Below are 22,778 nucleotides of genomic sequence, written 5' to 3'. Positions count from 1 at the left end.
ATCTTCTTTTTTTATGAATGGCTGGGATTTGGGGTTTAATTTGATGTTGCTGATTATGTTTTGGGCAACAAAAATAACAAGGCAGTCAGCAGTGGTTCCCTTGACACTGAAAGCACTGTCGTCAAAATATAGTCTGGTGAAGAGTATGTGTATTTTTAAAAGGCCGCCAGCAGCCAAAAATAAAGGGCTTCTCTTCTAGCAGTAAGGCACTTAATCTAAATGACGATTCTTCTCGTTTGCATAAGGCTGCATGCACTTTGTCTACATCTTGTTTTTCAGTTTAAACGCTATGCTGTCGCTTCCAGGTCAGAATCGATGGCGCAGGCTACATTTAGATAAAAACAATTGTTTTCCACTCATCCTTTTTAAAAGCATTCACAGCCCAATGTCATTGTTTTAAGTTGCTGCTTATTTGACTCCAGTTTACCATCGTTTTATTTTAGTTGCTGTACCAAGAGTAGAAACACAGTTGGGCGATAGTACAAAACTATCAATTAAAATGTAGCAAAGAGTCCTGTAGATTATCCAGAGGTGTTACTCACAGGTGAGGGTGAAACAGGAAGCACCACTTCCTTCATCATAACCAGCGCTCTGCTCTGGAAACATTTCACCCTGTGTTTTAGAGAAACCTATTATCAACCACAGAGGACTGACTGACACACGTAGCAACCCTTGTAGTCACGTCAGCGACTGTCACATGATTAGTGTTGTATTCTCTCTGAATGAAGGAGACGTGATCTAATCTGTGCTTTTAAACTCCGAAACAGAACGGAGAGGCAAAAAAGGGCATGTAAAGGATGACTTCAAACAAAGCTGTACGTTTCTTATTGTATTTTTATTCAGCTACTGACAAATTGAGATGAACAAATTGGTGATGTTTTCTAACTGCTGGAAGTTTATTGTATTTTTGGATGTTTGTTTTCTGTTTGGGAGTCATCTTAATTTATATTAAAAATGTCTCATAATTCCAACGTTTCGTTTTTTTGATTTTACAGCAAACACTTAACAGACACTGAACACAGCACAGCGTTTACAGTTAGGATGCACAACAAGCATTATAATACATATGAGTGTCCAATGCTTCCTATTTACTTTTTGGGAAGGTATAGGAATTGCAAAGCTAATAATGCGATGAAACAATTGAGGAAGTGGAGTCTTTCTGTTTAACAAGGACTGACTCAAATGCTTGAGAAGTTGTTGATATGACATCTGTATCAAAACAATATTTAGGTACAGAATCTGGAAAGATTTAAGGTTGATCCTGTAGTTTGAACCTTGTTTATCAAAGACCATTTTTAATACCAACTTTAAAAATATATATATTTAGTCGTTTTCTTGCTTTAGGACTTAGCATTGTGACCTCCCACATAATCCTGAGCCTTTTCTTCCCAATACAAAGCGGCACATCTGGCTTTAGATTTATAAAGTCTGCAGTGAAATTAAAGAAGTTGATGTAACATCCAGCTTGCATGAGAAGTTGTTTGAGGTTAGTTACATCGGCACATTGCCAAAGGAGAAACCGGAATGAGCTCTGCAAAAGAGGAGATGTAATCTATCGCACACGCCTGCTGATGTGAGCATCGACTATGAAGATAAAGGGTCACTAGTCCAAATGACAGCTTTCAGGAGTTTAGTCAACTTTCATAATATTTCTATCCCAGCTTTTTCCTTAATTTAACCTCCTGATCTAAATATTCATGTCATTCATTTGCAAGCCTTCTTTATCCTCGTTTATGTCCTCCTTGCTGGTTGAGGAGGACTCCCCATCTGCTGTGGGACAGTGCTCCTCCACATCCTCCTCCTTTGGGGGGGCCAACAACTGGGCTCTGAATTCCAGTCGAGCTTGCCGATTTGACTCCATCAGTTCGTGCAGTTTGCCATTAAGAGCGTCGTTCCGCTCCTCCAGGTCATCGAGGTAAGAGTTGATCTGATCTAGCATGTTGTTGATGGCAGAATACTCTGTGGACGAGCAGCATAGGTTAGTTTGCTTTGTTTGGCAATTTAAAGAGCAACGACTGAATAAAGAGTTTAACGGTTTTTGATCATATAAATTAAATTTATATTGTTTTCAATGAAAGACAGGATAATGCTATGAAAGTTGACCGTTTTTGGCTTCAGTTACCTTTTGTTTGTTTCTTTTAAATAAAAAATAACATACCAGCAATTTAACAGTCCAGTATTCATCACCAAGGTTATTACAGAAAACTGAAAATGAGGCAAATATGAAAACCACTTTAGTTATATTTATTTGACAACACAACCGCCATGAAGAGGCACTGGTGGGGGTGTTTAGTCAGGCAGGGATGTTTACATGAAGGTGAATGTTGAGTGTAGTTACTGTGACACCTTTTCTGAAAATTTTCTGACTCTGTGAAGCACTAAGCACAACCCATGATTCAACAGTTTTTAGAAACCTCTTAAGCAGAAGTCACTGTTTTCTGTATGACCTTCTCAGTGTCCTACATTGTTTTGGAGGAACTTTGGCCCATGAATCTTTACAGTTGCTTCATTTTATTGAACATGGCTGCTAATTACCCAATTGATTCATACAAAAGTTTTAAGGATGGACTTTTACATAAATCCAAATCACGCCCACAAATACCCGCATACGTAATTAAAATTAACCAAAAAGTAACTAGTGTACACTAGTTACTCTGGGCCACTCCAGTGATTGTTAGAACAAACGTTTGTTCTAACAATCACTGGAGTGGCCCAGCGGCTCTAATGATTGCTAACATCACTTACAATGAAAGCTTTTGTTGTTTTACCTTCTTCGCCGAAATCATCTTCGTCGTTTATAATACCATCGTCCGGAGAGATGTTTGGATCTCCATTTGGTCCAGACATTGTTATATATATATATTTATATTCACGTGTACTTAAACAGTAGGAACCTTAAATATCGTCAGTTATGCTATTAAGCTAGCCAGCTAGCTCAGTAGCATTACTAAACGTAATGTAATTGCAAGTAACACCAACAGCGCTGTCTGGGTTCTACTTTAGCTCTATCGTCAGATTTTAATTCACAGTATGCACGACACCTCAAACAGCTAGCTTCCGATATTTGTTTACGGAACCAGGGAATTGTGGGAGAAATGTGGGCGTGGTTTTGGTTCCAAAGCGAGATGACTCACTCTGTGCACAGTCTCTAATGACTAGTCGAGTAAAACAAATGTGCTAAACTAGCCATGCTAGGAAGATTTATAAAATAGTTTTATTTACTTTTACAGGTGTCTACTTTACTGGTTTATGAACTTTAATTCAAAGCTCACGCATGCGCTCATATGCCGGCTACTCTGTAGTTTTATGAAATCCAAGCAGAGTGGGCTGTCTGTCTTCCGTAATGCTCTCAGACCTGTCAGATGGTGGCAGTCAGCTGACTGGGCTCTGTTGTCACCTTACTTAAGCCGATTAAGGTTTAGTTTCTTAAAGGTAGCAAAAAAAGGGGAGGGGAGTATATCAAGGACCGTGGACATTATTTCTTGCAGACAATTGTCTGCTTTTGTTTAATCACACCGGTGGTTCGATAAAAGGATCGCCTGATGCCAAATGAGAGAGGTGAATGGCTGACTTCGTGTAAGATGGGTTTTACTTGATTTGATCGCTGGATGGCGCCAAGATCACACGACAGAGTCTGCGCAGTCAGCCCACGTGTTGGGAGCTTCCTTGTTGAAGCGTTGTCTTCGTCAACAAGCTGAACGAGCTGGTTTGAAGTGTTTCTAAACTATGGATGAGTTACCTGCGGACCTAAGAGAGTTCCTCCTGAATCACCCCTTTCTTCAGCTCACAGGCGGTAAAAAGGTTAGCGAGCAGATTTCTCCACGTCACACGTGCACTTCGTGTGAGCTGATGCTAACCTGCAAATTGATCTAGCACGAGCCAGGTGTTCAGATGTTGTGATTGCTAAAGAGTGCTCAACAGCGGTGTGCAATACTGCCATTTATTGTGTCGATCAGATAACAAGTTAATACAGAGCCAGTGTCGCTGATACTTGGAACTTATAAAGGCAGCTTATCCCAGCGTGTCGTGATTTATGATAAGAATTATCATCAATTTAACACAATGAGCTACATACTGATCTTAGAGGACAGAAAGAAAGTATCGATCATTTTGGACTCGTGTCAGTACCAGTGTTGGTATCAATGCTAGCGATATTTGGATTGATCCACCGACCTCTGCTGACCAAAACATTAAAGCCAATAAAAACAGCCTATTCATACCTTCGATTTTGTACTTTTTCAGATCAAATGTACTTTAAATGGCCACGAGATTCCCTGCAAATTGGCCGAGCTGCAGAAGTTCACTGAGGGGAAGAAATATGAGAAACTGAGTGCTGCAGCAGAGTTCAACTACAGCCAGTATGAGCCGCACATCGTGCCAAGCACAAAGCAACCGTAAGGACATGTTTGCTTGCCCAACAAGTGATTTTAGTAACTACAGCTGAGTAATTTTGTGATGCCATATAGATCAAAGTGGATCCTCTGATGTAATGTATGTATTTTGTTTGTGCTCTAGCAATCAGCTCTTCTGTAAGCTGACCCTTCGGCATCTCAACCGGCAGCCGCACCACGTCTTAAGGCACGTCAACGGAAAACGCTTCAAGAAAGCCCTCTCTAAATGTCAGTGCATCACTTATCTCTCCATGTGCACCTCTCCTGTAGTGTAAAGATTCAGGATGTTACTCATCTCAGCAGTCAGACTTCTTGTGTGATAGCCATCTCTCAGGAAGGAAAGCAAAGCTATCTGATGAGCTTATTCATTTGTTAGCACTTTTTTGCATATACCAATCGTGCTTAATTTGCTCAGACCAATGTAGTCTGACAAATTTGGCAATTTCTTTAATTTATTTTTTGGTGAGCTTACAGTAGTAAGATTCGGCTAATTCTATTCTTCTGCAAAGAATCAAAGTTTAAATTGCATAACGGGAAGGAAACAATACCACAATCTGTCATTTGTTACATAAATAAATAATCAGAAGGTGAGAAAATGTCAGTAAATACAGACTTGATATATGAGTATGCATAAAACACTGAGGGTATGGGTTGTTGTATAGTTACACTGTGAATGTGATGGCTAACACAACTGCCTTATGCCTTCTCTAGATGAAGAATGTGTGAAGCAGGGGATTGAATTCATTCCAACCAGACTGACGCAGAAAAGGCCCAGAAACACTGAAGAGGAGGGCAGTCGAGGAAACCCTTCCAAGCATTCAAGCAGCACGTGGGAACCCTCATCCAGTGATGACGGTCATAGTGACTCTGAGGACAGCATGAGCGACCTCTACCCCCGTCAGTATCTCCCATCTACACACATTAGATTCATTTGACCACTGATTTCAGGAGAAGCACACTGTCCATCGGAAGAACCAATATTAGTCAGGATAATTGTCGCGTTTTACATGACTGGTTCTCCATTGAATCCACATATAATGGCACAGATTAGTGAAACTCTTGTAGCGGGCCTGTTTTACTGCTCTGTAACACCATGTATTTGTCCACAGCCTCCATATTCACTTTGAAAAACCAAGCAGAAGAAAGTATGGAGGACGGAAGGAAAGAGGAGGAAGATGACTTTCAGACAGATGAGGATGAAGAAATGGAGGTTGAAAAACAGGCGGTGCAGAAACGCAAAAAGGTCTGTGGAATAATATACATTCGCCTGACACTTTATTAGGTACACTTACCGAGCTTATTCCCCTTTTGCCTTTGGAACGGCCTTAATTGTTCATGGTATAGATTCTCAATGTGCCGGAAACCTTCCTCAGTGATTTTGGTCCATCTTGACATGATAGCATCACATAGTTGCTGCACATTTGTGATGTGAATGTTCTGGTCAACCAAGTTCCAAGGATGCTCTGTTGGGTTGAGATCTGGTGACTTTGGAGGCGGTTTGAGTACAGTGAACTCATTGTCATGTTCAGAAAACCAGTTTAAAATGATTTCAGCTTTGTGACGTGGTTTGTTATCCTGCTGAAATCAGCCATCAGAAGATGGGTACACTGTGGTCATAAAGGGGTGGACATGGTTAGCGTGGTACTTAATTTGTCCTATGGGGCCCATAGTGTGCATAGAAAATTTCCTACACCACCACCAGCCTGAACTGTTGAGGCAGGATGGGTCTACTTTCATGCTGTTTATGCTATTTGTCTTTTTCTCTTTCAGGCTCAGGGTGGTGGATTTCACAAGAAACAAAGAAATAACAGCTGGAGATCAAGCAAAATGAAAAAGAAACACAGAAAAGCCCAAAATGGAAAGTAAAATCCAAACCCCCATATGAAGAGTATTTTTATATACCCTGCCACGACATCTAGTTTGGAGTGTTATTCCTGTGTCAGAATCAGCCTGTGACCCTTCAACATCTATTACGCGAGGATGTTTTTGGTTCCTGAGTTCCACTGGTCCAACAAAGGCTGATTTACATGATGCATAGAAAATGTGTTTAAAAGTTCCTTTGGACTGGATAAGGTGTGTTTTCTGGTTTGCATTCAACTGCACTAGTGTAAAATATAACTCGGTTTGAATTTGCAAGAACTGTCTGTCTTTTTTAAAAAAACATTTACTCCAATTTTTAACCTAAAAAATGCTTCAAATTATTCTGTTAGGTTTCCAACTTGATATCATACGACAAACTTCAGCAACTACACACAACACATCTGCATCTTTTCCACGAGAACGGAGATTTATCTGACCATCGAGATCTGATTTTACTGGTTGTTGTGCACTGAGGATGCAAACTTTTCTTCAACACAGATTTGCAGCTAAAGATGGAAAATGAAACATTTCCGCTCACAGTTTTTTATATGACTTTTAAGGAAGCGAGAACAGATCTTGTTCTAGTGCTGCAATAAGCTTCACCAATGATGGACTGTTGTTGCTCTATATGGAGCACCACAATAAGCTTTAATCAATCTCATTTAATGTACAGTTTAGTTTTAGAGTTTTTACAAAATTTAACAGCAAAGAATCAGGGGTCTTATTGTTAATTTCCCTCTGTACTGTGGTACTGAAGGTTGGGAATCTGGTTATCGATGAGCCACACAGGTGTATTATCACCAAGATGTTGAAAATTCATAATCGTAAGTCTCTTGCATATGATCTCATTCACCAGGACAGCTGCCTGTCAGCCATTGTCCGTACAGTAAAATTCAGAGAACTTGATTGAAACTGATTGTTTCTTTAAATGGTGCCTTTGTTCAGTGGCTGATACTATTGTGATTTGTCGAAGGCATGGCTGATCTGCTGTAATCTTAGTGTAAATAAAGTAATTTGAACCTTACATGTACATCTAAAGTCATGGTCCGAAGTTTACATATATTCATCGAGGACTTGAGTTGGGTAAACAAGTTCGAATTTGTTTTGGATTTTCTCTAATCCACATAGGGCTGTATACCACACAGGGGTATACATACAGGCTCAATTAGATACATAAAGTCAGTTGATAGTATTGAAATAAGTGGTACTAAAGGTTCATCTGTTTAGTGATCATGATGGACTAAAACTGGTAGTATCTGAATAAGGAGGATTTCTTTGACATTCACTGGATTTAACCAATACTCAGAACAATGGGACTGTCTACCCAGATAGCAAGGAGACATTGAACAGATGTTGATTTTCCATCTGAACCATCAGAATCGTCAGGATTGAAATGTCAACACAAAACCAATGTTGAAACAACATTGAAATACTGATGAAACCTGACACTGACATTGAAATAACATTGATTCACTGTTGTTCTGTCATCGTTGATTGTTGATCTATTTATAGTTGACAAGGTGACAACAATCACGTTGAAAAACCATCGATTTATGGTTGAGCGGGAAATTAAAGCTGCTACCACTTGGACTATTCCGCAGCACCCCTATCACATTGGTACATCCCTCCAGGTAACCATTGTCTTGTACAGTAGAGCGGGACATTAGATTTACTCTCAGCGGAATTGACCGGAGAAGGCATCAGTTCATGCACTGCACTGGCCTGCAGCACGATTAGTATAAGGTAAGAATTAATGACTTTTGTTCTATTCATTATTTCCACGGTTGCATTTGAATAACAGTAAAAAAAAACAAAACAAAAAAACTTGTTAATGTAAAGTTTCGGATAAAATGTGGGAGCCCGAAATTGTGTCTACTTTCATCTTACAATCCGGCAACAAATAAATTGCACTGCAAACAAAGTCTATCAACAAAGAAAACATTTTCGTTTCATACTTTTCCGTTATCTTCCCTTACAAAGTTAGCTTTAACGCTTCGAGGGTTCCTTTGTTCTTGCCGTCGCCTCGGCGCTTGACCCAGACTTTCGCTCTGTAGTTGCTTTTCAGCATAGTACTACAAAAAATTGTAAATCTGTGATATATGATTGATAAGCGTAAAGGTAACTGTATAAATGTGTTCAATGACTTTGTTAATTTTAATGATTGGAGAGCACCCGCTTCGATTCGCACTCAATTCAAACTTTACGCTGCACGCTCACCTAACTTGCGTTTGCACCTTTTGTCCACACGTAAACTGCGTTTAGCATTTACGTGTGGACGAGGAAGACGGAGAAAACGCAGCGTCAAAGGTGTGCGCCTATTTTGACGCCACACTGTGCGCCACGTTTTTGTCTCGGTGCTATGAATTCCTACAATGGCAGACTTATACAAAATACTGTTAATTTTATTATCTTCAGTGTTTAAATGCTTACATATACGGGTTTGCTTGTAATTGTTGCCTATATACATTTTAAGCTATTATTTATTATTTAGTTCAATCAATAGATCAAGTTTTGTAGTGACTATGAAATATATTGTAATTATCTGTTTCCTGTTTATCCTAGACAGGGCAAAAAAGGACTCCAAATTAAAAAAAAGATAAAAATGAAAGACTGGTGCATTGTGCAGTTTAGCACTGGTGGTACAGAAATAGTCCCTAGATCAAGGATAAATGGGGAGAAATTGTCATGGCCTCCATATCCTCCGTGAGACACATTCAGGATCCACGACGCAGTAAAGAGGAGAGTTCATCCTGGTGCAACATGGCTCACCTATGCACCAGTCCGACTTCTAATAAGCCATGGTGGGTATCATCTGGATTGGTGTTGTATACATGTAACAATAACAAGTTTTTCGTGTCCTAATTTATGTCTGGCCATACATTGTGTTTGTACCAGATTTTCACGAAGCAGAACGCAGTCTTCAGAAATATCTAAGTGAACACTGTGATACGTCTGACCTTCAGTCCGAAGCTGAAACTCAGACCAGTCATAAAAGAAAGCACAAGTAAAACTTTTTTTATTTCACAAACATATCTTTGATTGCTAAGAATTTATGATCTTGTCTTTTATACATGTGGAGCTTGCATACTGCAATATCACCACATAATATAGTCCAAAAAGTGGAAGCTTGTAAACTTTTTATAAATGCAAAGCCGTGTACACTTGTGCACTTCAAAAATTCCTTGTATACTGTACCTTCTTGCACATCTCCGTTTCCTGTTTGTGTTGTTATAAATCAAACTGTAACTTTAGGAAAAAATATTCCAAAAGCACATTTGTAATTACTTATGACCGTTTTCAACTTTTTTTTCTTTAGACCAAATCCCCTGTACACATATAGTGACTCAGAGGATGAGCAGCCCACAAAGAAATGGTTTCCCCAGGCCCCTCGAGTGAAAATACCAGGTAATAAAATACTGTCTAGTGTCTTTGTACATATCTGTGTGTGACACAAGGAAACTTTTGATAAGTTGTCTGTATTCTTAAATACTTAAAAAAAAATTTATCTTTTTCTGTCAGACCTGACGAGAGCTGTTAACGAACTCCGTGAGGAGGTCAGAGCCATCCGCAATGAATCGGTAGATGCTGGGGTACTGCCTCTGGATTTGCCCTTGCACAACATTGAGGAGCTAAACAATGCAGAGGCAGCTCTTCAATCACAAGAGGCAAATAAGGCAATGGTAAGTATATAAAGGTTATGTACACTTTGTAACTATAAAGTGTAATAGCTGTCAGATGTGATTTAAATACATAACAACTGCTTGTTGATTAAACACACAAGCACTTGCATACACATTTAAGACATGAGACACGCTAATTCCATCTCTTAAAATGTGTCTATAGGTGAGACGCTTTGCCTTGATTGGAGGGACCACACTGGAGGTGCGAGTCCGCCGTGTAATGGCTTATGCCATTACAAACGAGCTGGCCTCGGTACTAAACTGGGCAGGGGAAAAACCAAGGACCAGACAAAGCAAAAAAGGGCATTTAAAGATACAGCGCTGTGCAGATGCATATTTGGTAAGTTTTACCATTTTTATGGTATATTACTTTGTCTTTCTTAATAACAAGACTTTCATGTCCGGTTAATCTGGAGATGGAGTCTTTGGTCTTTGGCTTGTTTAGTCCACGGGTTGTAGTTTGTACAGCCCGAGGACCCCATGTTTATTTTATTTTAAAGGATACACGGCACACCATGCTAAGACTTATCACTTTTTCCGCTCATAGCTCTTTGGGAATCAAATGCGGCAGTTTGCAGATTTACGCCTGGTGACTTTCATGTTTATCAGCCTAGGAGTTTACATACTTTCTCCCCGCTGAAGACAGTTAACAAGAGCTTATTCATGTGCTCTAATTCACTTATTTTGTGTGTGTGTGTGTGTGTGTGTATTTTTGTCCTAGATGGCCTGACGCAGCAGTTAGGGGCAAACTCTATGTCCGAGTTTGTCTTTGCACAAGCAGTGCAGAAATGGCTCCGATACGCAGAAATGGCTCCGATATCACCCAGATCGTTTGGGTGGTGCAGGACGCACATCATGCATCCCCATCCCGGAGTAAAAAATTACAAACTTCTGTGAAACATATAAACGTAAATAGGAAACTGTCTTTTAATAAAGTATTTAGCAAACGAAACATGCCTATTGACCTTTTTTTGTTTATTTTTTTTTCTCTGTTACATCACATGCAATGCTTTCTTATTTTAGGATATTGCAGTAGTTTAGTATTGGTTAAAATACCTATAAAGAAAGGTAGATTTCCAGTCATGATTTAACTGTTGTTTTAATAAAAAGCAACTGTGTGAAAGAGGTGGAAAATCAGCACCATAGCTCAACAGTGTTTCAATATCAGAATCTGACATTGTTTCAATGTCAACAGTATTAGAAAATATAACATTGAATCAATGTCAGGTTTCAACATTGATTCAACATCAAAACCTGACGTTGTTTCAACGTTAAAAAAGGGTGCAAGAGTGACGTTAGGTCAACGTCACACTTCAACGTTGATTCAATGACACAGCCTGATATTGACTCAACATTGTTTCAATGTTTTCTTGCTATCTGGGTAAGGTCTAAGAAGGATAGCTGTAGATTTACACAAGTTGGGACGGTCTCCTGAAGCCATTTTAAACAACTGCAGATTTGAGGATCATCAGTTCAGACAACTGTATGTTAATATAACTTATTCAAATGTGTCACTACTTTAACAAAAAAACCTGCAAAGATTTGTTTTAGAGGGGTAAAGGTGAAGCTTCCAAAACTAAGAAGACTGTACCAGCTGTCAAGCATGTTGATAGTAGCACTGTGCTCTGGGGCTGTTTTGCGGCCAGTGGTACTGGTACATTGCACAAAGTGGATGGAATAATGAAGGACTGCCTCCAAATAACTTCACTTCAAAACCAAACAGTTGAAATTTGGACAACGATCCCTAACACACATCAAAGCTGGTCTTTGAATGGATGAAGCAGGTTAACGTTAAAGTTCTGGATTTGCCTTGCTAAAGACTCAAACTCAAAAACATTTGTTCATTTGCCTGGAAACCAACCAATTTAAATGAAGTCTTAATAATTGTGTCTAATTGTGTCAGCAAAAGTGGTTAGAACCTGTTAATGGTTACCAGATAAGATAAAACTTGCTAAGGAACATTTAACCAAATATTATTTGGGGAGTACGTATTCTGCCTGTATATTTAGTAGAAAAAAATCCCAAATAAATTCAAACTTGTGCAGCCATTTCTTGTTTTTTTGTTTTGTTTTGTTTTGTTTAAAGAAAAATATTGAAGATGTATGCTGTACAAACATTAATTCCACTCTGGGTAAAGAATAGTTCAAAGAGATCAAAAACAAAACTTCCCATGACATTCATGCTCATCATGAGTGTATGTAAACCTCTGACCACAACTTTAGCATACGTGACTGTTAATATCTCACAGGAGATGACGGCTCACTGTATGATCTCACTATTAAAATAATTAAATAGCCTTTAAAGCCACTAGATTATGCCTAAACTAAAATGGTCTTTTACAGACCTGTCAAATTTATATCCAGAACTGCATCAGTTTGTTCGGGTGCCACCGAAAATACGGCAGAACATCTGAAAACAAGATAAAACAAAAAATCCCAATATATATTACTATTTTTCTTTTAATTATCCACTAAACAAATTGGTTTAAATATAATTTCTCTGACGGTTACTTAAACTTTGCTTAGTGTTGAAATTAAGTGTAATAAAATTGTTTAACTCAGCTTACATTGTATAGATTAGTAGTATTTTAAATATGTTATCTTTTTACAGACCCTATTAGACAGTTTACATACAAACTATAACCATATCTCTAAAAGATTAATTATCAGAAAGAAATTTTAAAAGCACAGAGGTATGACTGTCTAAGGGAAACGGTCTAACTAACAGGTTATAGTGATATTAACATCAGGTGGGTTTGGGGCTGTAAAGCAGCGCTTGTTTACTTGTGTACAGCCGTAAACAATGCCCAGCGGCGAGCCGGAGGACCCCGTACGGATCGGTATACGTGGCACACCGCGGTTGCAGTGCCATGTAGGGGGGCTCGCTCCGTCTCGCTCGTCAAATCGCGGGGCATTGTGGGGCGGAGGCGGCCTTTCTCTGAGTCCAGGCAGTCGGGAAATCTTCAAGTAAATAACGTTAACAGTGGCAGGAACAGAGCGAACACAGCTTGCGGAAAAAAAAACCAACGCACCGAAGCCGTGTTGCGCCGAGCCTTAAACATTACAGCTGGTAAAATTACACGAATATGGGGCAGGAGGATCTTATGAACACCGCTGAAGACGTGGCAGACCAGGTAACTTGATTTTTTCCCCGCACAGCAGCTCACACTGCTAACCGCTGCTAGCAGGTTAGCTGCTAACTAGTTTGTTCAGAATGAAGTTAACCGTTTCCTCTTGTCGTCTGTCGGCTACTCTTTCTGCGTTTCTGCCGACGGCTTCAACTCTTGTTTTAATTTGGGTGACAAATGCTGGAGATGCCTGTCATGTGTGTCGGGATGGGTTTGATAGCAATATTGAGTCACACCGACCAGATGAAACTGGTAGCTAAATTGACTAAGAAAGAGCTGGGTGACAGGAGCACATTTGGTTGTTCCTTCATTGTGTCAGTTATTCGGCTTGCTTCTAGCCACACGGGTTATTAACATTATTATGTTGCCAGACTGCTGTTGTGAAATCACTTATGATGGCTCCAAAGTTGTGGGCTAACCCTAACACGTTACTCAGTTAGCACTCTTAGTGCTTAGCACCGCTGATATTTTCTCTATTACACCGGCCGCATCTGTGCTTCTATACCTTGCTTTGGCTTTTCTGTTATTTATATTCATGTGATTACAACCAACTTGGCATGAGCTGACGCCAAGATAAGCGTTCAGGTAGCCTCCTGACCCTTGTTTTGCAACCACTGGGGACCATCCTCTCCACGTATGTGGTTTTATATCTTCCTTGTTCCTTCAAAACGTTGAGCTTTCTGTGCCGTAGGTTACTGGTCTCACGTTTTTGCAAAGCAGAGCACAGATAAAGAAGCTCAAAGTAATCAAATATCATGGAGCCAGTTCTGCATACGTTTACGACCCTTCGTGTTGACTGAACTCAGTCCAAATCCCAGAAAATGTTCCCTAATTTCATAACGCCTGATTGATTTATATTTGGCCATCACGAGTGCTGTGAAAGATTACATGGGAAAAGTACACACCATCTGATTTGTTTGCCTTGTAGGAGTCTCACTGAAGCTCAATGCAAGGGGCACATCCCTCACTAATGAGTACTGAGCTAGCATTTTACCCAGACTTAACACTTCGAAAGAGTGTATTTCTGTGCTGTTGCAGCAACCTTTGGGCTTGTTAGGATTGGCTCCAAGTTGGCCCATTCATGTCTCGCACAGCAGTCAGAGTGAGAGTTGGTGGATGCTGATAGGCTGCTGAGATCTGACTGTGCTGATGTGGACTGCTGGATAGGCGGGCCAGAGGGCAGGCCATTTCTGCTCTCCTGTGTGACTAGTGTCTGGGAAGTACATGAATTCTTCTTGAGAGAAGAGCCTCAGTTACTTAATTTGTGTTTTGTTTAAATGTTCATCACATTTTGTCTTTGAAGAAATACTTTTTAGTTGAACAAAGCTGTGCTGTGTTGAAATATCTATCAGTAATTCTGCTATTTGCATGTATGAGACTCTCACACCTTTGAAGTTAGTTTGATTAGCTTTGTTTTATTAGATGCTCAACCAGATTGATTAATGAGGCAAGAACATCATATAGAGCAGGGGTATCCCCACAGCTATAACATGTGCTCTTACCAGTAGCAGTTTATATAAAGAGATCAAATTAATATTGAACAAACTTGAGTTCAGCTTATTTGTGTGACGCTTCGAACCAGTCCCAGTTTCTCACATAGCCCCTTGAGATAATTGATTGCCCAACCCTGATATAGAGTGTAACATCTTCATCTTTTATTTAATGTTTTTTGGAGTGCTGATTATAGAAAAATATTGCTAGTGATTTTTGGCATACTATCACACTAATCTTTAAAAAAAAAAATTACAACCAGCCTTCCACAGTCTGGAGGGGACTAAATTTTGTGTGGCACAATAAATGTTTTGTCTTGATTATCTTATTATAATAACCATTCCCAGATGAAATTCAATTAGTTGCGCAGCTCTAATTAGACAGTGGCATCTCCCGCACAGTGGTGTGTTTGACTGTTAGCAGGTAAGTATATATTTATTTAAAGAGCCTTTAGGGAACTTTTTAGTGGATTTTAAGGCTTGGTGACATTGAATTATATTTATACAATATAGCATAATCAAAATTACCTCTTTCCATCCCTCTTCAGACCTTGTCAGTCATTTTTCCTCTCTTTCCCAGTTCCTGCGGGTAACCAAACAGTACCTGCCCCACCTGGCTCGTCTGTGTCTCATCAGCACCTTCCTCGAAGATGGCATCCGCATGTGGTTCCAGTGGAATGAGCAGCGAGACTACATTGAGGCAACCTGGAACTGTGGCTACTTTTTCGCTACATGCTTTGTGCTGCTTAACCTCATCGGACAGCTCGGTGAGTAAACGGGAGCAGTCCTAATTAAAATTGCCAAACAAATCTAGGTGACATCTTTAATGTTAGCTCTTTGATGAGATAAATAAAAATAGTTTAGTTCATGTATTGAAACTACGAGTGAAGCAGGAAGCATCAGTACAGTATTTGTTCAGCATGAACTGTTACTTCCCAGTGTACACCATTCTAATTAGGCATAACTTCAATACATGTTCCTTCATGAACTCTATAATGTTCACTTTTGTGGTAGCTGTTGTAGAAAGGGTTTGATTTAAGCATCTGGTTACTCTAGAGTCTAGAGTAACCAGATGCTTAAATCAAACCCTCTAGAGTCTAGACCTTTGATACATATTGTGGACAAATTCAACGAGGACTGACTTAAAAACAGAAAAACACGTTTTTATGATGCAAAAAAGATCATGATAGAATTACTTCGATAGCATTAGTTTCAGGCATCAGTCAAGTAGACCTAGAGACCAGTCGCCAACACCCTGGCAATCGACCTGAATTCACAAAGCAAAGGCCAGCAACTACTTGCCAGCCAGAGAATATAGTTTTTCTCTAGAGTGTTTCTCAGTAATGGACTCGTTCTTGTATAGTGCTTTTTTTTTTTTTTTACTCTACTACTCAAAGTGTTTGAATCATGTCTCATTCACCCATTCAGAGCCATTCATACAAACACTTTGTTTTTGTCTAAGTTCTTTATATCTAACAGTGACTCAGCAACTTGCAGTTCAATGTCTTTAAATTCTGATAATGGTTAAATCCAGCCAGGGATTGAACCACCAACCTTCCAATGAGTGGAAGGCCTGCTGTACCTCCTGAGCCTGGACCTCCATGACTACAGCTTTAGCATTTGATTTTAGGCAGCTTCCAACTAGGCATTATTTTCTTTTGCAGAGTACTATAGTAGGTTTGGATGCTTTCTGGTTCAGTATAAGTCTTATTTATTTAATACTGGGCTTTGGCGCAGCCACACAGGTCATTTCTTTCCACCTCCCTTTACGATAGTTTGTCCTTTTGATTGGCTGCACCTTCGCAAACAGAAGATCTGAGCAGCAGATGACTGGGGCTTCTGTGCTAACAGGCAGTGTACCTGCAGTGTTCAAATTAAGCATGTCTGTACTCTTTGACATCACACATGAAAATAAAAATTTTGCATAACTGAGCACTTGATAAGCCTGAGGCCTTGACTCACAGGGATTATTTGTAAATTGCACATGCACACACAACTCTTGCAGGAAGTCATAAACAGTGTGAGCAAAATGTATGTGTCCCACATTTTGTCTGTCTGCTGCTCATCTACCTCCACCTCACACTATCCCAAACATCCTTATCTATCACACTGACCCTCTACATCCATCCTGACCCTCCCTTGAGGATTTCATCTTTTCCTTTAACATCCTTTTTGTAATATATCCACTATCCCTCCACTGCACATGCCCAAGCCATCTAAGCCTCACCCTTCTAACAGCAAAGTTAATCTAACACAAATATGTAATATAATCCTATTGATAAAGCACTGCAAATTATGGTTTATGATTGCATTTTGCAACGTAAAGAGAAGAACGGACCATATGAGAAGCATTCAAGGCTTAACTCTTCTTATTGTCCCTGCCCAAACAGGTGGTTGTGTCCTCATCCTCAGTAGAAATTTTGTACAGTATGCCTGCTTTGGACTATTTGGGATCATAGCGCTACAGGTGAGAACAGTCGTATTATATTTCCTTTCTTTTTATGTCACTGTGTCTAATCTGAATGTTGTGGTTTTTTTCCCCACCAGACGGTTGCATACAGCATTTTATGGGACCTTAAATTTTTGATGAGGTAGGTGTCACTAGGTGCTGAACTGAAACACAACTTTAATATCATGCATGACAAAATCAAACTTCAAACAAAAGCAGCCATCACTTTTTACTGACATGTTGTTTCAATTCAAGTTTGCTCACGAGTGATGAAGCAGAAGCGGATGCTTTTTGTGGTGCCTTCTGATAACATTTTCATTTAACTTGAATTAGAACTAGTTTAATCAATAAGGGAAAAAAATATAGTGTAGGATTGCAGGAATAGAAAGTCTAATCTCCTCGTAGTGGCATTATATCAGAATACATCACCGTTTCCAAACAGACACCAACACTTAGGATTACCGTAATTACTGTGGAGAAGACCTGTGATTTAGATTTAAACACCATCAGGCTGGATGAATCATGGGTCTCTGGAGAAATCTGTTAAATATAGTGCCACGTTTGTCTGTTTATGCATTTTGTGGGCATTTAATTCATGTCAGGAGAGAGTTGTAGTATAATGTAGTAAATCAGCTCTATAATTAACAGAAAAATAGTCAAATTTGATAGCTGAAACATTCGTGTTATTCAGAATAAAATATAAAAACATTCTCGCCATACAAGTAGGCATAAGTTAATGGAGTAGTTCCCTTACCCTGCTAATTAAACAACAATCGGATTGTCACCATTTGACAAGTTAAGAGGGATGGCTTTTTTCTGCTCATTTGAGGACACTGTTCAAAAATAACTGTCCTCTCTCCTCTTCAAGAAACCTGGCCCTTGGAGGTGGTCTGCTGCTGCTACTGGCTGAATCTCGTTCAGAAGGAAAAAGCATGTTTGCTGGAGTCCCCTCCATGGGAGAGAGTTCACCGAAGCAGTACATGCAGCTGGGCGGTCGAGTACTCTTGGTGCTCATGTTCATGACCCTGTTACACTTCGACTCCAGCTTCTTCTCTGTGAGTTCAGACACAATCAAATACCCATACGTTCTCCAGCCGCTTCATACAGATGGTTTTCCTGTCATTAAAAATAGTTTTATTGCAATAGCCTTGAATTAACTATACATTAAGTCTCATGTCATACTACCACGACAGGTGATCAAGATGATACATATTATATTTATATGCATTTCTAAATAATGCAGGAACCATACTGACTGGTTTGCATCTAAACCATGTTTTAAACGTCACATCAGAAATCTTAAAATGACTGCTAGACAATGTTCCCTCTAATTTTTCATGTGTCCGAGCGAACACACAAACTCCCTGAGCGGTCCCTTGGACCACTGTGAGCAACAGCAGACGTGTGCACTGTGGTCACGCCAGCATCAAATCCATCCAAGTTACATGGTTTATTAAAATAATCAAATTACAGCATTTATGTTAGACTACTTTTAATTAACTGCTTTAGCCCACTTACAATGAAAAAAAAAAAAAATCTTGTTCATGACCTGTGTAGAATGGTAACACTATTAGAAGTAAAAATAACTTCAACTCCAATTTTGAAAACACAATTTTCTATTTTTCTTTTATTTTTATTTTTTGTTATAAAGCTCCGACTTGTATTATGAGTCTGTGGTCTGGGAGAGAGTCCTGTAACTCTCTGTCTGCAAAACACAGTACATAATGACCAATGTTGGGCAATTCATTATATAGTTACTACTTCAAAAAAGTTACTGAGCTTTGTAAACAAAGTTTTTTGGGGTTTTTTTGCAGCTGTTTACCTAAAAATGCAGCCAAGGCGTTTTTGTTTTTTTTTTTGTTTGTTTGTTGTTGTTTTTTAAATAAACATTTCAAACCATTTACAGAACAATCAGCTGTTCTGCATCAAATTTGATGCCACACAAATGATTTGTGCCACTCCAAAAAAAAATTTCTGTCCACTATGAGATAAAGGAGAACAACAGCCTGATGCCTGCAGGCCCGACAACAGGAGATGTATCACTCCTGTAACACCTGTAACATTCAGCAGTCGCCTCATTGTTCTGACACACACAACAAAACTATTGACTACACTACACACTAACTACACAAGATTTGCGCTAAACGTCTCAAAACACAGCCGTCACTCCTAAAACTTCCTCCTCCCTAAACATCTAAATGCCATGTTGCCATATCATTTTTTGATTGGTCGACATGGTACATTTTCCCACCAATAGGAGGGGGGGGTTTCTGGTTTTGGTTTTGCTCACAGGCGGAGAGTGCTTTCGAGCGTTTTCCTTATAAAATGCCATTTTTACCGTTTCTTCCCGCAGTAAATGTAAACAACGATAGTATTCAGGAAGAAAACCAAACATTGCATGTATTTTTATCATAACTCTGGTTTTACGTGGCCTATCAACACAATTTAAAAACTGGTATAAAGTCCACACTTTTTCCATCAATTGTTCTGTCTGTCCTGCTCACATCTCCAATGGTTGTCCACGTTGTCATTAACGTGGCTTCACTCCCCATCAGCCACGCCGCTTTGCTAGCTAAAACACCGGTGTCGGCACATAAGGACGCTGTCATAGCCTGTCAACGACGTCGATTAGCTGCGTATATATGAGTGTGAATCACGTGATCAGCTAGACTATGGGATAAGGTGGCATCGTTCTATTCCTATACTGGAGCAGCCAGTCACTTACTGACTAACACTGCAAAACAGAGTTGTTAACGTATTTACTTTAATTTCAATTCAGGTTAGATTTTTTTTTTTTTTTTGTGTGTGTGTGTGCAAAGACCGTGCCAGCAGTGTGCAATTGCGCACGCGCGCAGCTTAGAGGGAACATTGCTGCTAGATATTTACTTAATCTTTACACGTTACTATTGATCAACTAAATACAAGTGGTAACATGTACGTTTCTGTAAATAATATGACCAAAGATTCACAATAAAATGTGTCCAAATAGTCAGATATTACACAGTAATGAACATTATATTCATTATGCACACAATTGTACGGTATTTTATTTACATTTGTGTCACATATCATTTTAGTTCATTATCCTCTATAGAGAATGGTATTTGTGGTGAACTCAGATTTGCTCAAAGGTCACACAGTCATCACAGTCAACACTCAGTCTCTGTTTGCTCAGCTTTTATTGTCATGATGCCATAAATGTGTAATCAACACGCTGCAAAAGAGGTCATGAAAGAGCGTGCATTTATACTCACTGTACTTTAATTTCACTTATTTTTTTCTGAGATTTAATGTTATCATTAACATTGCCTCAAATTGCAGATTTTCCTCATGTCTCACAGTCTAATTACGTGCTTCATGTGAATCAGGGGGTTCTCACCTGGATTTAAAGAAACGTTTTATTCTATTGTGCGATACTTTCAGCTTCTCCCTTAAGCTTTGACTGTACTTTATGAACCAGCAACAGTGATGTAAATTTTGTCATATGACCGTAATGGTAAATGGCCTGTATTTGTATAGCGCTTTACTTAGTCCCTATGGACCCCAAAGTGCTTTACACTACATACAGTCATCCACCCATTCACATACACATTCACACACTGGTGATGGCAAGCTACATTGTAGCCACAGCTGCCCTGGGGCGCACTGACAGAGGCAGTAAGGATGAAGGTCTGTGCGGGTGTCCAGCTGTCAGCCTGTCTTGTTTTGTTTTGTTGTACTCCTCCGCATCAAATTTACTTTAAAATGTCCCAACTATGCATGCACCCAGGCACTGGACTAAGTATAACAGAAAAGACTACTCAGCCATCATGTCTTCAGCTGTGTATGTCGATGCCCACAACAGAGTTTAATCAAGCCTTTATTTCTCAAGGGGCTGCCACAGCGGATGGATCCGCATATTTGATTTGGTCCAAATTTTATGCCAGATGCCCTTCCTAATGCAATCGTCCCATTTATCTGGGGGCTGACACTAAGACTACACTGCTTTGTAACTCCCCCCAAGGCAAGGGGTCTCAAACTGAGGCCAATGTGTTAACCACTGGCTGTGATTAAGTCTTAAATAACTAAAGCCCAAGGTGTACTTTAAAGTTTTAGGGTGGTATATATGATTTGCTCTAAGTAGATTAAAAGTGTCCTGTAGCCTTTTTTTGTTGTTCTTCAAACTCTGTCCTAGTAGTATAAATATTAATAAATCAGAAATATTAAGTAAATGCTTAATAACATGGGCTCATCCCTCAGATTTACACCACAGATTGCAATCCTCATGATTTTCATATGAACTCACCTTCTTCCACAGATACTGCAGAACATGGTGGGGACAGCTCTCATCATCCTGGTGGCCATTGGTTTCAAAACCAAGTTAGCAGCACTGACCCTCGTAGTGTGGCTTCTGGCTATCAACTTCTACTTCAACGCTTTCTGGACCATCCCCGCCTACAAGCCCATGCACGACTTCCTCAAGTATGACTTCTTCCAGACCACGTCAGTCATTGGAGGCCTGCTGCTGGTGGTGGCTCTTGGGCCTGGTGGAGTGTCCATGGATGAGAAAAAGAAAGAGTGGTAGGCATATGAAGCACAGCATCACTAACTTCCCCTGCCAGCTGGGACAAAAGACCCTCCCCCTCCAGTTCACCAGGGTACATAGTTGTTGTTTTTTTGTTTTTGTTTTTTTGTTTTTTAAAAATTTGTTTGCTAAATCCAGAGACGCCACCTCAGCCATCATCGGACTTTTTTTCTTTCCCCACCTGCTGATTTAGGTTTTTTTTAAATTTGTTTTTTTGTTGTTGTTTTTTTAACTTCCTTTTCTCGTGACGGCAATGATAAACGCCCGTGTAGTTCAGAGTGCAAACAACCCCCAAAAACCAGTGAATAGCAAATGGAGGAAAAGATTTATCTATTCTGTGAAGAAGAAAAGGGTTTATTTTACAGGTGTTACATGTTTAGTTAGAACTGGTTAACTGCAGCAGTTTTGGGTTTCCAGTGGATGGCGACCTTTCCCGACCATTGCATCGTTGCCGCCTGGGAACTTGGTATTGATTGAAAACAATTTTGCTCTCCAGGTTTGTTTTTTCCCCCGTTAGCCACTCTTGTCTCTCTTCCATCCGCACCATCAGTCTCAATAGACTGATGACTCCTGTTCGTGGGGAGTCAAAACCGGGTGGGATGTTGCATATTGTATACTAAGTGTTGGATTGCAGTTGTGTTTTTTCAACACAGATATTAGCTCCAGGACTTGTTAATGGGCACTTTGTACTGTACGTCTTTGGCAAATGCCTAACTAGTGAACTGTTATACAATCGGAGATAAAAGCAGGGGGGGAGACTCATCGTTTGTGAAACACCATATTCTGCGACCTAGGAAAAGCAAAGAGGACTAAGCAGAGTCACTAGCCACCTGGACTTTGTCTTTGCTCAGTGTTTTTTGCCCTGTGTAAGGAAAATCTAAAAAAAAAAAAAAAAAATCTGTGTATTAATTTTCAGAAGTTTATATTGTATTTTTGATCATCTTTTGTTTTGTTTTTTCTTTTGATTTTGAAATTTCATGGCGAAGAAATAAATATTCAAAAATATAAAGACACTGGCTCAGTCAGTTTTTAACAGTTATATTCTTATAAACTGGCAAATAAAGCCAAATGAATGTAAATCCTCCTTTAACAAAGTTGTGAAGTTTAAGCCTCTCCTCAGAAAACTGTAATAAGAAGTTGTTTGGACATAACCATAAAAGCATCAGTTGTTTTTGAAGTGATAAACTTTGAGTAAATACTGACCTCTGCTGGACTGT

The 22,778-nt window shown here is 39.5% G+C and overlaps 4 protein-coding genes across 4 annotated transcripts; 3 read left to right on the top strand and 1 right to left on the bottom strand.

Moving 5' to 3' along the window:
• Positions 1-816: 816 nt before the first annotated feature.
• bbln (bublin coiled coil protein) lies at positions 817-3,086 on the bottom strand. Its single transcript, XM_004538010.4, has 2 exons — positions 2,769-3,086; positions 817-1,959 (listed from the first exon to the last, which is right to left on the bottom strand). Exons 1-2 carry the CDS (start codon positions 2,845-2,847, stop codon positions 1,688-1,690), a joined length of 351 nt encoding a protein of 116 aa, XP_004538067.1. The 5' UTR covers positions 2,848-3,086; the 3' UTR covers positions 817-1,687.
• A 298-nt stretch (positions 3,087-3,384) lies between these two features.
• surf2 (surfeit 2) lies at positions 3,385-7,275 on the top strand. Its single transcript, XM_004538012.5, has 6 exons — positions 3,385-3,801; positions 4,243-4,394; positions 4,516-4,619; positions 5,103-5,288; positions 5,501-5,634; positions 6,162-7,275. Exons 1-6 carry the CDS (start codon positions 3,727-3,729, stop codon positions 6,255-6,257), a joined length of 747 nt encoding a protein of 248 aa, XP_004538069.1. The 5' UTR covers positions 3,385-3,726; the 3' UTR covers positions 6,258-7,275.
• Positions 7,276-8,936: 1,661 nt separating this feature from the next.
• LOC143419299 (uncharacterized) lies at positions 8,937-10,883 on the top strand. The gene is made up of 6 exons (XM_076885502.1): positions 8,937-9,030; positions 9,147-9,255; positions 9,568-9,656; positions 9,771-9,931; positions 10,095-10,271; positions 10,653-10,883. Exons 1-6 carry the CDS (start codon positions 8,937-8,939, stop codon positions 10,659-10,661), a joined length of 639 nt encoding a protein of 212 aa, XP_076741617.1. The 3' UTR covers positions 10,662-10,883.
• Positions 10,884-12,731: 1,848 nt separating this feature from the next.
• On the top strand, positions 12,732-22,570 carry surf4 (surfeit 4). Its single transcript, XM_004538013.6, has 6 exons — positions 12,732-13,064; positions 15,129-15,315; positions 16,939-17,015; positions 17,096-17,139; positions 17,866-18,052; positions 21,295-22,570. Exons 1-6 carry the CDS (start codon positions 13,017-13,019, stop codon positions 21,559-21,561), a joined length of 810 nt encoding a protein of 269 aa, XP_004538070.2. The 5' UTR covers positions 12,732-13,016; the 3' UTR covers positions 21,562-22,570.
• The last annotated feature ends 208 nt before the right edge of the window (positions 22,571-22,778 follow it).

Source organism: Maylandia zebra, linkage group LG7 (genome assembly GCF_041146795.1).
Source record: "Maylandia zebra isolate NMK-2024a linkage group LG7, Mzebra_GT3a, whole genome shotgun sequence".
Taxonomy (NCBI): Eukaryota; Metazoa; Chordata; class Actinopteri; order Cichliformes; family Cichlidae; genus Maylandia; species Maylandia zebra.
Note: the sequence above shows the minus strand (reverse complement) of the source record. Positions and strands in the feature narration are given on the sequence as shown.